General features: G+C 41.9%; 1 protein-coding gene across 1 annotated transcript in view; it reads left to right on the forward strand.

The window, feature by feature from the left end:
* The window catches only part of STRC (stereocilin), a 220,205-nt gene that overhangs the window by 86,406 nt on the left and 119,023 nt on the right, over positions 1-14,776 (forward strand). Inside the window, exons 3-4 of the mRNA XM_089676425.1 lie at positions 8,388-8,412; positions 9,887-11,186. Coding sequence (XP_089532551.1) covers positions 8,388-8,412; positions 9,887-11,186 — 1,325 coding nt within the window. The remainder of the gene's footprint in view (positions 1-8,387; positions 8,413-9,886; positions 11,187-14,776) is intronic.

Here is a 14,776-nt window from a genome sequence, read left to right on the forward strand (position 1 = left end):
CTACGCAAAACAAAGAAAGTGGTGGAAAACAAAACACTGCCAAAACAAACACCAGAGGTCCTACCAGAAGCCAAAAGGACTTGACGCATAACAAAGAAAATAAAATCGACCCAGATATTAAAAAGGATTTAAAGGTCAGAAATTTGTAAAATTTTCAACTTAGCCCAAGACATATACAACTTTTGAAAAAGGGTCTATCATTCTCTCCAGTGGAAAAAAATTAGTGAGTTTGAGGTATTTAAAGATTTAAATTTATTTCTACGAAAGTATTATTAAGAGCAAAGTATAATGTGCCTTTGACTCAAAGCAGTAAACAAGAACAAGATGAACAGGCACTTCAAACCCTAACTGATCTGCTGGATGAGAATGATGATAATGAAGATAATATAAATGAAATAGTATCGGAAAAATAGAAAAGAAAATCTAGATTGAGGATGAGAGCTAAAAGAATGCCGAGCATGGGTGAGAACAAATGGGTGAGTCTCTTCCTAGACTTGGTATAGTCTGACCTTAAAAGGATTGACTGGAATAAAAACAACCCTGATTATCTAATGAAGGAAGAAAGAAAGGCTGTCAGCAATCACGGCGGTGCACGGGTCTGCGCGTGCGCAGAACGCCAATGCGCTGTAATCGGCAAACACTAGGGCCTAGGCAGCTGCGGCGGCCGCGTATGCGCACTCACGATCGCGGATGCACGCCTGGCACCAATGACAGCACAGGGTGCACTATTTAAACCAGCCCTGCACAGACACTAGTTGCCGTATGGTCTTATATCCCTGTTCCTGCTCTTGTGCTCCTGCAGATTGACTTGTTGCCGACCCTGCTTGATTCTAACCTCTGCTGACTATCTCCTGCTCTGATCCCTGGCTCCTTTGACTACTCTTCTGGATATCCCTATTGACCTGAACTCCTGTTACCAAACCCGGCGAGTGACCTGACTACTCTTTGTCTGCTGCCTTGTACCGTGCTGTCCCCACTGTTACCGACCCGGCCTGTCTGAGCACGCTTCACTACCCTGCCATCCATCCATCCATCCTGTATGGATCCGGTCACCGCTGCTTCACGTCAGGCTTTCTACCAGTATATACCTCTGGCGGACCCCTCTACCACAGGCGGGTGTACTCAGGGGCTGCGACCTGGTCACTGTCAGCTCCAAGTCCATCCCCACCATCAGGGGCCCTGGTAAACAAGCAGAATGGGGCTTAGACCCCGCTCCCTGGGGAATCATGTCCTGTGGACCGCTAGAGGCACCGCCAGGTGGTGTATGACAAAGGCCTTATACGAACTAATAAATGTACCCAATATAATAATAAAAAGAAGTGACAAGGGGGTGGAATGTAGTCCTTATGAACAACGATGATTATGAGGAGGAGGTCAAAAAACAACTTAATGATACCAATACCTATGTTAAACTTGTTGAAAGCCCATTCCAAAAAAAGTATAGACATCATGAATCGAAAACTTCTATGGGCTTAGGAGACTAATCTGCTGACCGAATCTGAATATGACTTTTTAATGATAGATATCTACAATATACCCACATTTTATGTGATTCCAAAAATCCATAAAAATCCTTTAAAACCACCTGGTAGACCCATAGTCTCTGCAATTAATGGACCTTTAGAAAAAACGGGAAAATATGTTGAAAATATAATTAAAGATATGGTGACATTATTACCATCTTATGTCCAAGATACTAGAGATGTACTATCAAAGCACTGAAGTCCCAGAAGGAACTTTACTAGTAGGTGTAGATGTGGAATCTCTGTACACGTCTATCCTCCACAAATGGGGGACTACAGCAGTGGCTTACTTCCTTGAACTACACTATTCGGAAATGGGAACCCAAAATGAATTTATCCTGGATTTACTAGATTTTGTTAAATCATAACTGTTTCCAATTCGTTGGTGCAAACTATCAACAAAGTCAGGGGCACATCATTGGGAGCCCCTTAGGCACTAGCCTATGCCTGTTTGCACCTTGGATTATGGGAACAGGAAATAGTTTATCGAATGCCGATGTACCTCATCCATGTTGGTCGATGGTTGAGGTACATCGATGATATACTGATCTTGTGGAAAGGTTCAGAGGAAGAATTAAAGGATTTTATATCCAAACTAAATCAAAATGATAGGAATATCCATTTAACATCATGCTATGACTTTAAAGAAATTTAATTCCTGGACTTAATGATCTCTATTGAGCAAGGCCATTTAACAACGAGAACATTTAGAAAAGAGACAGCAGCAAGTACATTGTTACATGCAAAAAGTCATCATTCTGAAACCTTAAAACAAGGTACAGTATACCGATTGGCCAATTCCTCTGTATACGGAGAAATTGCACTGATCCTTCTCAATTCCAACAAGAAGCAGCATCAATGTATAACAGATTCAGTGATAGAGGATATTCACTTAAAATACCTAGGAAAGCGAAAAAAAAAAGCCAGTTCTACACAGAGGGACACATTACTAAAAGTTACTAAAACATAAGGTGCAGACAATTAACCATACGGGCCCTACAAGATTTGTTACAAAATATGGACAACAATTGCAAGAAGTAAAAAATACTACACAGAGACATTGACATGTATTGACAGCCAACCCAAACTAGTGGCACGTAGAGCTTCTAATTTAAATGATGTGCTAGTAAAATCTGAATTTAAAAATTCACCAGCGGTAAAGTGACGGGCATGTTCTCTTGCGGGCATTGCTAAATCTGTCCCTTACTGGAAAAAACACAAACGTTTACAAATGCAGATCGAACTAAGTTTTATGATATTCGGAGATTTATTAATTGCTCTAGTAGCAAAGTAATATATATGATTGAGTGCCCATGCAAAAAGTTTTATATAGGCAAAACTAAAAGACAACTATGAATCTGCATAGGTGAGCATCTGAGATATATAAAGAATAAACCCAAAACTAGAGAAAAGGGAAAAGAAAACCCATTTTAGGGAAGTACATAATGGACAAATAGATGGTTTCAGGGTAAAGGAAATTTTTGCCCTGAATATTTCTCTGAGAAGAGGTGATTTTGTAAAACTCCTATTACAGAAAGACAAATTCTGGATATACACATTAGAAACTTTAATCCCAAAGGGGTTGAATATGGAACTTAATTTCAAGGTCTTTCTAGATTAAAAGAATCCTTTGATATTCTGTTTAAATAACTTAATATAAAAAACAATTTATGAGTTGCAATAATGTGTCTGCTACTCTGTCAAGGATTCGGATATGACCAGAGATGTGTGGACTGACAAAGGGAATAGCAGGCTTCAGGAGTAATGTAATAATATAATTTATTTGTGCGACACACCAATATACAAACGCACCAAGCAAGTAAAAATCAAATAATCAAAACATCCACCAAATATATACACGGGCAGAATAAAGCGTAGTCAGGGCTGGAGAGGTAGAATAGTCAGGCAGGCCGGGTCAGGATCAATCGGGCGGATCAGGTACAGAGGAGTAGGCAAGTGGATAGTCAAAAGGGAGAGCTGGGTCAGTGCAGGCAGAGTTCAGTCGTAGTCAGAGTCAAGCAGGTAGATCACAGGAGTCAGGATACAGGTACAGGACAACAAGGGCTCATGGGAAACAAAACACCAAGGCACTGGTTACAGGCATGATTGCTGCTTAAATACACCTCCTGCAATCAGCCTCAGGTGATGGCTTGATGCAGGAGGTCAGATCCTGGCTGATGAAAGGCACTCGCTGGTAAGTCCCGGTACTGCAGCCCATAACACAGGTAAGCCACAGCACCTCCAGCAGTGAGCCCTTTCCTGACATACTCTAAATTGAGATATCTTTCTGTTCTGCCATAGTCCGTATTCTTTTTCATTAATCTATTGCTATGCTGACATTATGACACTAGGGGGTGCTGCTTCATGTTTATAATTGAAAATTAAGATATTTTAGCAGCTGGAAACTAATCCCTCTTTGTTCTAAAGAAGTCCGCAATGATTGGTGGAGGAAACGCATAAATGTAATGACGTCATCACACCCGGAAATGGCACTCCACAAGGTCCTTGCACTGGACATGCGAGCATAGACCTATGAAGCCAGGGCTGTCTTACTAATCCCGGAGGTCTGAGAGAGTTCCCTGTTATTTGGTTACATGATACCTTCATGTATTTAAAGGCATGGGCAATGCATTATCATGGATATGGACGGAATGCCGACTAAACGGCTTATGGAGCCACTGCTCATGGAAGAACCTAAAAGAGGCTGAACTTCTAACAACTCCTGTCATACAGTAGTAGTTAATGTGAGAAGTATTTATTCAAGATCTATACTCTATCTCTATCCATACTCTACCAAGATATTTCCTCTCTTTTTCCATGTATACGGTCTTCCTATCTAACTGATTGGCTCATGTCACTACATCCATTACATGCAAGGCTGGACGGATCGGAACAATAGCCTTATCACTACTCAAGGCGTTACCTTGGATATATCCGATTATGTCCACAGAACTCTGTCCTTATGCCACAACACTGACAGATACTCAATCTGTAACCCAATCAGCTGGGATAATTATCTCCACAGCTGTTATATTCATAACTTGAACCTACAACCTGGTTTACTCAGGATTTAGGGCTCGTTCACACTTTAATTTATTTCTAACTCTTGCCAAATGCCCATATAGTGTTTGACGGGCGTTAGGCGTTTGGGAAGCGTTTTTAATGCTCCTCAAACGCTCCCAAAACGCCCTATGTGCGGTTTTGAGGCAGTTGATAGGCGTTTGCCAAACGTTAAAACCGCACCACAAACTCCTATAATAAAGTTAAATGGTATTAATGCTCCACAACCGCCTTGCAACTGCACTGCAAATGCCTGCCAGCCGTTTGCAGAGTGGCACCATAGATTTGAATGGGAGGCTTCAACTCCTCCTGACTTGACATGAGGCGTCAGTTTTGATGCGACGCTAACGCTTCCGTGTGAACAGCACTGTGTGCTACCATGTGCAGAATTTTCATTGGCATTTGAGATGCATTAAAAACACTTCCCAAACGCCTATCTGACGCCTGCTGACAAAGCTAGAGTTAACTTAGCCTTATGAATAGAGATGAGCGAATTATTCAAAAATTCGATTCGGCTGATTCGCCGAATTTGCGGAATAAATTCGATTCGATGCGAATTTATTCGCTGCGAATTTAACTTATTAAAAGGGTTTCTAGGCTTCAGAGAGCCTTTATATTAGTGCAGAACACTGTACCTTTAATTTAAATGCCCTTGGAGTCTGCTGGGGAAGAGAAATAATACTGTCAGTCAGTATGACATGCAGATGAGTGCCGTCGATCTTAGAATCACCGCACACTTCACTCATTTGGGCAGTCACGGGGCCAAAACCAGAGTGTGGAGCCACAGTGTGGCGGTGGAGGCAGCAGCAATGGGAGGCCATACAGCACCCTATGACAAAATGGAACCCACCAGCAGTGTGAGGAGACCTGAAAGTGGCACATGGCAGAGTGTGGCGATGGAGACAGCAGCAATGGGAGGCCGTACAGGGACCCATGACACACTCTATACCTGGCAGCAGCATGAGGAGGCGGTACAGGGGCCCATCACAGATTACGGACCTGGCAGCAGCATGAGGAGGCGGTACAGGGGCCCATGGCAGAGTGGCGAAGCGTAAGCAGCTTAAATTGAAGGCCATACAGAGGCCTATGTTAAAAAGTCCCCCCAGCAGCAGTGTGGGGAGACGACTATCAAGAGTCCAATGGCAGAGTGGCGGAGCAGAAGCAGCTTCAATTGAAGAAGAAGAGGATGAGGATGAAGAAGAAGAAGAAGAAGAAGAGGATGAGGATGAAGAAGAAGAAGAAGAGGATGAGGATGAGGATGAAGAAGAAGAAGAGGATGAGGATGAGGAAGAAGAAGAAGAAGAAGAAGAAGAGGATGAGGATTAAGAAGCAGAAGAAGAAGAAGAAGAAGAAGAGGATGAAGAAGAAGAAGAAGAAGAAGATGAGGATGAAGAAGAAGAAGAGGACGAGGATGAAGAAGAAGAAGAAGAAGAGGATGAGGATGAGGAAGAAGAAGAATAAGAAGAAGAAGAGGATGAGGATGAAGAAGAAAAAGAAGAAGAAGAAGAAGAGGATGAGGAAGAAGAAGAAGAAGAGGATGAGGATGAAGAAGAAGAAGAGGATGAGAATGAAGAAGAAGAAGAAGAAGAGGATGAGGATGAAGAAGAAGAAGATGAGGATGAAGAAGAAGAAGAAGAGGATGAGGATGAGGATGAAGAAGAAGAAGAGGATGAGGAAGAAGAAGAAGAAGAGGATGAGGATGATGAAGAAGAAGAGGATGAGGATGAAGAAGAAGAAGATGAGGATGAAGAAGAAGAAGAAGAGGATGAGGATGAAGAAGAAGAAGAGGATGAGGATGAAGAAGAAGAAGATGATGATGAAGAAGAAGAAGAAGAGGATGAGGATGAGGAAGAAGAAGAGGATGAGGATGAGGAAGAAGAAGAAAAAGAAGAAGAAGAGGATGAGGATGAAGAAGAAGAAGAAGAGGATGAGGATGAAGAAGAAGAAGATGATGAGGATGAAGAAGAAGAAGAGAATGAGGATGAGGATGAAGAAGAAGAAGAAGAAGAAGAAGAAGAGGATGAGGAAGAAGAAGAGGATGAGGATGATGAAGAAGAAGAAGAAGAAGAAGAAGAAGAGGATGAAGAAGAAGAAGAAGAAGAGGATGAGGATGAAGAAGAAGAGGATGAGGATGAAGAAGAAGAAGAAGAAGAAGAAGAAGAAGAGGATGAGGATGAAGAAGAAGAAGAAGAAGAAGAAGAGGATGAGGAAGAAGAAGAAGAGGATGAGGATGAAGAAGAAGAAGAAGAGGATGAGGATGATGAAGAAGAAGATGAGGATGAAGAAGAAGAAGAAGAAGAAGAGGATGAGGATGAAGAAGAAGAAGAAGAAGAGGATGAGGATGAAGAAGAGGATGAGGATGAGGATGAGGAAGAAGAGGATGAGGATGAAGAAGAAGAAGAGGATGATGGTGAGGAAGAAGAAGAAGAAGAAGAAGAAGAAGAAGAAGAAGAAGAGGATGAGGATGATGATGAAGAAGAAGAAGAAGAAGAAGAGGATGAGGATGATGAAGAAGAAGAGGATGAGGATGAAGAAGAAGAGAATGAGGATGAAGAAGAGGATGAGGATGAAGAAGAAGAAGAAGAGGAAGAGGATGAGGATGAAGAAGAAGAAGAAGAAGAGGATGAGGAGAAGAAGAAGAAGAAGAAGTAGGATGAAAATAAGAAGAATTCCATTCCAGCAAAAAGTGTATCTGCAGAGAGCTCCGCTATTTCTGACAGTTCTCTGACAGTTCCTTCACATTTACAGCGGTTGAAACATTGTATCTATTTGTTTCCGAATAAAAACATCTGTATCCTAAATGGAAACAAATAGATACAATGTTTCAACCACTGTAAATGTGAAGGAACTGTCAGAGAACTGTCAGAAATAGCGGAGCTCTCTGCAGGGACACTTTTTGCCGGCTGTAGAAGGGATGAAAATCGGCCAATCGGGGAAAATTCGATTCGCGCATCTGAAGTTTGCTAATTTTCGGATTCGGCGCGAATCGAATTTTTCCTAATATTCGAAACGAATTCCACTTCGCCAAGTTCGATTCGCTCATCTCTACTTATGAACTCAAACTCTGTGTTAACCATTATAGAGACTGCCAAGTATCATAAACACTCCAGAGACCCTTACTGCACATTACCTTTCTGGGGATATACTATTACTGCTCCTAACTTGTCCAAATTGATATTTTTGGTGCCTTACAATCTGTATTGCCTTTGGCTTTTTGATTTTAATGGTGTTTTAGGAGGTTGTGTGAGAATTCACTGTCTGCAGACCAGGGGTGGACTGACAATTCATGGGGCCCCCGGGCAATAGGGGATCATGGGGCCCTTGTGTCCTTGCCCACACTCAAAGCACACCCATAAAAGCCTAAAAAAAGGTACCAGGGGCATTTCATGGGGCCCCCTACTGATCCTGGGCCCTCGGGCAATGCCCGAGTGCTCAAATGGTCAGTCCGCCCCTGCTGCAGATATAATTTGTTTTTTAATTGAGATATCAATAAAATCTGTTTGTAATAGCAAAGCTACTCTGCCTGGGTGTATAATAACCTACATTGGTAGCTTGCCTTTTGGCAGCTGCTTCTTTTTTTTCTGTGTATAACCAATATATAAGATCCATAAATTACTGTACTATGGATGAATGGGTGGTTTACTCAAAAATTCAATGTAAATCATAGTTTATGTAGATTAGTTCACAGATCTATTTTTGTAAAATATGGGAGATCAAATGTTTCTAGTCTAGATTATTTATAACAACAAACTTTTATAACAGCTGATTGAAAATGACAACACTTATCTATTTTGTTTTTTTCAGGTAATGTGCAGCAACTGCTCTTGTGGTAAGTATTCTGTCCACTGATACTGCTATTCTAGAAGTTTATGGCATATCTACTTTTTTCACATTACCTGTATTTTTGCTACAGAAAACAAGTGGCATTTAGTATGATCCGTTATTAACTGAGTGCTTCCTCCTCAATTTTTGTGTTTATAAGCAGGTTCAGGCTAATAATCTAGGACACTTCATTCACAGTGTACATCTACACACCATACTGTATTGAATTACACAAATATACTAAAAAAAAGGTAAAATCATGCCTTTTCTCCTTGATACATCAAGGAAATAAAAAATAGGGCTAGAAATTAGCACTGTGTTATGCATCAACAGTACTTTAATTAAAAAAAATATATTTATGCTCAATTAGTGTGGCCCTCCTAAAACATTTTGTAGAGAAAGTGGGCACACACTAGTAATAATCACTGAAAAATAATGTCAAAATGTCACCTGGTTTTGTTGGTTGCCAAAAACATGGCAGCACTTTATTGCATGTGGAGTTCACTAGCTTTTGTATCCATGCAGTTATCCACTGATACTAATGATTAGTGGTACACCTGCCATGAATTATAGCGGCAACTCTTGCTGACTAAATCCATACTTTTGTTGTTAATGGAACACCTAAAAAGCATCATTAACAAGTACAGATTTTGATATAGTAAGGGATGTGGTGCCCATGATTGCCCACCATTCGTTCTGACTTGGGTAACAATTGTTGACTACCAATGAGAACATTAGATCATAGGAAGTGAGAGAAGCTAGAGAGAGAGACACAGGGACTGCCGAATCTGAATAATTTGCCAAAAAGCCACAAAAAGACATTTTTAACTGAGTTTGAAAGGCACTATCACATTTCTTATTTAGGGCAGAGGCAGAGTATCTTACTAGTAAGGCCCAGACCCACATATACATACTTTTCCCGGCTCCTCTGCTGCTCTGTTCCCCCTGGAGCCTCAGCAATGTTTCAGATCTTATTCGAATTTACACACGGTGGATTATTTCCATGTCCTCATTCTCAAGTGTTGGTGTTCATTTCTGGCTATTGACTGTTTAGCATTGAGAACTTCATCCTGAGAAGAGATCACATACTCCCCATTTTAGGAAAAGAGTGGAGAGTGGGACCTCACTTCCTGTTCTACTGACATGTTATCAATGGGGTAAGTACAGGCCAGAAATCTGCAATGGGGACACAGCCATAAAAAGCTAACAGAGGTTCTAGTCTTTGCATACACTACTAATAAAAAGAGTTTCTACTGCCATTGTGTCCCTGATACCCTGAATTCCTGTTTTAGGGACATTTTCAATGGAATAGAAAATGAAGAAACACCTCCAAAATGGAGATACAGATGACAAATTAAACCAACAGGGGTTCATACCTTCCTCTACTTTATAACAAAACTGCACTGACTGCCATTTTGATATCAGTGTTGTTTCCAAATGATATGATGTTGATAGTGATGTCAGTGTTGTGTTCTGCACAGGGGAATAAAACATAATATATCATGGAATGTCCAGTCCCTTGGTTTTACATCAACAAGTTTTCCGTCAGCTCCCCCAATCTTGTCGTGTGGTAAACCTGCTTGGAAAACAGAGCTCAAGGCACATAACATGTCCAAGAGATCACAGTCTGATGTGCTGGAGGAACCTCAACCATATACTGAAGTCCTTGAAGCCGTATGCAATGATTCTATTCCAGGACTGCCTGGTGTCTCCAATTTTACAGTGTTTTTATACTGCAATGTTTACAATGCTACTGGCTACTCAGCAGATACAACTTATGACTTGCAGGCTGCCTGTTCTGATGCTGCGTGGTATCTTTCTTCCATGGAAGAAGACTCATTTTGGGTCTGGGTATGCAGGGAATATTTCCCACATGAATTTAATATTACTGTCTGCAAAAACACATCATTTCCAAAGAGTAGCCAAGATTTGTCAATGCTGAATGACTTGTGCACTAGTGTCTTCAACAGCTCTGAGGTCGTTAGAGAACTGCGGAACAATATCAGATGCTCAGATGTATGGCAGGGGATGTCCATGAACCCCAAATCCTTAAAGACATGCCTTTTTGAAAACAAAACATTCTTGATGGAGAAGCTCTGTGGTAATAACTCATTATCCAGCATGCCAGAGGACACTGGGACTTGGGTAACCAGACTATGCCAAAGACAAATGGTAAAAACAATGATGCTGAATACAAATCACAACTCTTGTAGCTACAAGTCCTGGGATAGTAATGATTTTCAAAATAGTACATTGGTGGAAGACTGCAAAGGGATCAACATGCAGGATTTTAGGGATCTAGTATGCAGAAATGCATCTTTATATTTTTCAGTTAAAGCCGTTCACCCATGGGTTGTGGATTACTGCTGGAAAAATGTATCCATTAATGGAAAATGTTTTCTTCAAAGACTGGCAAATGCATTACCTCTTTCACCAAGCTTTGATTCCTCCCAACTGTGTAAAAATCCAGTATCATACATCATAGGCCTGGTCTCTCAACTATCACAGTGTGACAGTGAGTCTTATGGCTGGGCACTCAATGTGCAGTATCTATTGAAGATGCTTGATTTTCTCTTCACTTTCTCAGACCCAGAGCAGATAGGTAAGGAAACAAGGGATAGACTGGGAGAAGCTATACTCCTCTCTAGCCTGCTGGATAATAGCTCTTTCTGGGCTTCTTTCAAGATGAATTCATCGCTGAGCATCCTGCAGACTGTGGAGCTGTATCTAGAGAAGGAGAGCAGTGATTCTAATAAGGAGGATCTTCTGAGCTGCTTTAGTGTGAGTTATTCTTATCAACTCATATTTTAAAATAACATTATTGTATGTGATCTGTTACTTGTAATTTTTGGAGCTTTGGAGGGAGCATGAGGTTTGTCTAAACATGAAGCTCATTGTTAAAAATAGAAAAAAAAAATACAAAGGGGAAGTAAGAAAAAAAATACAAAGGGGAAGTAATGGTTTGCCCTGCAGCAACCATCATGTTTCCTTTGGTCCCCCTAGTCTGTACCAGTAATATGTCAGGTGGAACGTGTTGGTTTCTACAGGCAGCCACTCAACTCTCCTTCTGCAGGATTTTCTACATGACCTTTTAACCATGAGCCCAAACATTGATTGTTTCTATCATTATAATTAGAGATGAGCGAATCGAAGTATCCGAAGTGGAATTCGAGTCGAATATCGGAAAAATTTCGATTCGTGCCGAATCCGAAAAACAGCCTAATTCGGACGCGCGAATCGAAATTTTTCCGAAAATGGCGGCTGACATGTGCGGCGACGGAGCGGGGATGTCGGGGAAGGCGCGCAGACAAGGCGCGCTGCCCCATAATGCATTCCTCAACGACATGTGATCGCATCAGCCAATCAGCAGCCAGCCAGCCAGCACTGTGTAATGGTCGAGGTATATATAGCGGCCATTTTGGAAATCTTCATTTGCCTGCAGTCATTGAACAGAGGCAGACCGCTCTGTACTAGGGACAGGGACAGAGTTAGGGCCACAGAAACGAGAATTGGGGACAGAGAGAAGTTACTTAGGGACAGAGAACCATTACTCAGGGACACAGACTTGTTAATGAGGGCCACAGAATCGTTATTTAGGGACAAAGAAACGCTAGTTAGGGCCACAGAATTCATACTCAGGGACAGACAGAATTTTCACTCAGTGCCAGAGAATTGTTACTTAGGGCCACAGAAACGTTATTAGGGCCACAGAATTTTTACTCAGGGACAGACAGAATTGTTACTGAGTGCCAGAGAATTGTTACTCAGGGACAGACAGAATTGTTACTGAGTGCCAGAGAATTCTTACTCAGGGCCACAGAATTCATACTCAGGGACAGACAGAATTGTTACTCAGGGACAGACAGAATTGTTACTGAGTGCCAGAGAATTGTTACTCAGGGACAGACAGAATTGTTACTGAGTGCCAGAGAATTGTTACTCAGGGACAGACAGAATTGTTACTGAGTGCCAGAGAATTGTTACTCGCACAGACACAAAATTGTTACTTGCACAGACACAGAATTGTTACTCGCACAGACAGAATTGTTACTCAGGGCCACAGAATTCATACTCAGGGACAGACAGAATTGTTACTGAGTGCCAGAGAATTGTTACTCAGGGACAGACAGAATTGTTACTGAGTGCCAGAGAATTGTTACTCAGGGACAGACAGAATTGTTACTGAGTGCCAGAGAATTGTTACTCAGGGACAGACAGAATTGTTACTGAGTGCCAGAGAATTGTTACTCGCACAGACACAAAATTGTTACTTGCACAGACACAGAATTGTTACTCGCACAGACACAGAATTGTTACTCAGGGCCACAGAATTCATACTCAGGGACAGACGGAATTGTTACTGAGTGCCAGAGAATTGTTACTCAGGGACAGACAGAATTGTTACTGAGTGCCAGAGAATTGTTACTCAGGGACAGACAGAATTGTTACTGAGTGCCAGAGAATTGTTACTCGCACAGACACAAAATTGTTACTTGCACAGACACAGAATTGTTACTCGCACAGACACAGAATTGTTACTCAGGGCCACAGAATTCATACTCAGGGACAGACAGAATTGTTACTGAGTGCCAGAGAATTGTTACTCAGGGACAGACAGAATTGTTACTGAGTGCCAGAGAATTGTTACTCAGGGACAGACAGAATTGTTACTGAGTGCCAGAGAATTGTTACTCGCACAGACACAAAATTGTTACTTGCACAGACACAGAATTGTTACTCGCACAGACACAGAATTGTTACTGAGTGCCAGAGAATTGTTACTCAGGGACAGACAGAATTGTTACTGAGTGCCAGAGAATTGTTACTCAGGGACAGACAGAATTGTTACTGAGTGCCAGAGAATTGTTACTCAGGGACAGACAGAATTGTTACTGAGTGCCAGAGAATTGTTACTCGCACAGACACAAAATTGTTACTTGCACAGACACAGAATTGTTACTCGCACAGACACAGAATTGTTACTCAGGGCCACAGAATTCATACTCAGGGACAGACAGAATTGTTACTGAGTGCCAGAGAATTGTTACTCAGGGACAGACAGAATTGTTACTGAGTGCCAGAGAATTGTTACTCAGGGACAGACAGAATTGTTACTGAGTGCCAGAGAATTGTTACTCGCACAGACACAAAATTGTTACTTGCACAGACACAGAATTGTTACTCGCACAGACACAGAATTGTTACTCAGGACCACAGAATTCATACTCAGGGACAGACAGAATTGTTACTGAGTGCCAGAGAATTGTTACTCAGGGACAGACAGAATTGTTACTGAGTGCCAGAGAATTGTTACTCAGGGACAGACAGAATTGTTACTGAGTGCCAGAGAATTGTTACTCGCACAGACACAAAATTGTTACTTGCACAGACACAGAATTGTTACTCGCACAGACACAGAATTGTTACTGAGTGCCAGAGAATTGTTACTCAGGGACAGACAGAATTGTTACTGAGTGCCAGAGAATTGTTACTCAGGGACAGACAGAATTGTTACTGAGTGCCAGAGAATTGTTACTCAGGGACAGACAGAATTGTTACTGAGTGCCAGAGAATTGTTACTCGCACAGACACAAAATTGTTACTTGCACAGACACAGAATTGTTACTCGCACAGACACAGAATTGTTACTCAGGGCCACAGAATTCATACTCAGGGACAGACAGAATTGTTACTGAGTGCCAGAGAATTGTTACTCAGGGACAGACAGAATTGTTACTGAGTGCCAGAGAATTGTTACTCGCACAGACACAAAATTGTTACTTGCACAGACACAGAATTGTTACTCGCACAGACACAGAATTGTTACTCAGGGCCACAGAATTCATACTCAGGGACAGACAGAATTGTTACTGAGTGCCAGAGAATTGTTACTCAGGGACAGACAGAATTGTTACTGAGTGCCAGAGAATTGTTACTCAGGGACAGACAGAATTGTTACTGAGTGCCAGAGAATTGTTACTCGCACAGACACAAAATTGTTACTTGCACAGACACAGAATTGTTACTCGCACAGACACAGAATTGTTACTCGCACAGACACAGAATTGTTACTCAGGGCCACAGAATTCATACTCAGGGACAGACAGAATTGTTACTGAGTGCCAGAGAATTGTTACTCAGGGACACCTAATCGTTGAATTAAATAGTATGTCAGACAACATGCAGAGGAGTGGCAGAGGAGGCAATGTTTTAGGAGCGAGCAGACGTGGCAGCAGAGGAAGGGGTCGAGGCAGCAGTATTCGCAGCCAGAGGCCAGTGCTCCCGGTGTCATCCAGCGGTCGTGTCTCCACCGACAACCCTGCCGTCATTGATTGGTTGGCTCGGTCGTCTTCCTCTTCCCAGGTCACCTC

The sequence above is a fragment of the Staurois parvus genome, unplaced genomic scaffold (assembly GCF_062004578.1).
Source record: "Staurois parvus isolate SC_StPar_1 unplaced genomic scaffold, SC_StPar_1.0 ptg000168l, whole genome shotgun sequence".
Classification (NCBI taxonomy): domain Eukaryota; kingdom Metazoa; phylum Chordata; class Amphibia; order Anura; family Ranidae; genus Staurois; species Staurois parvus.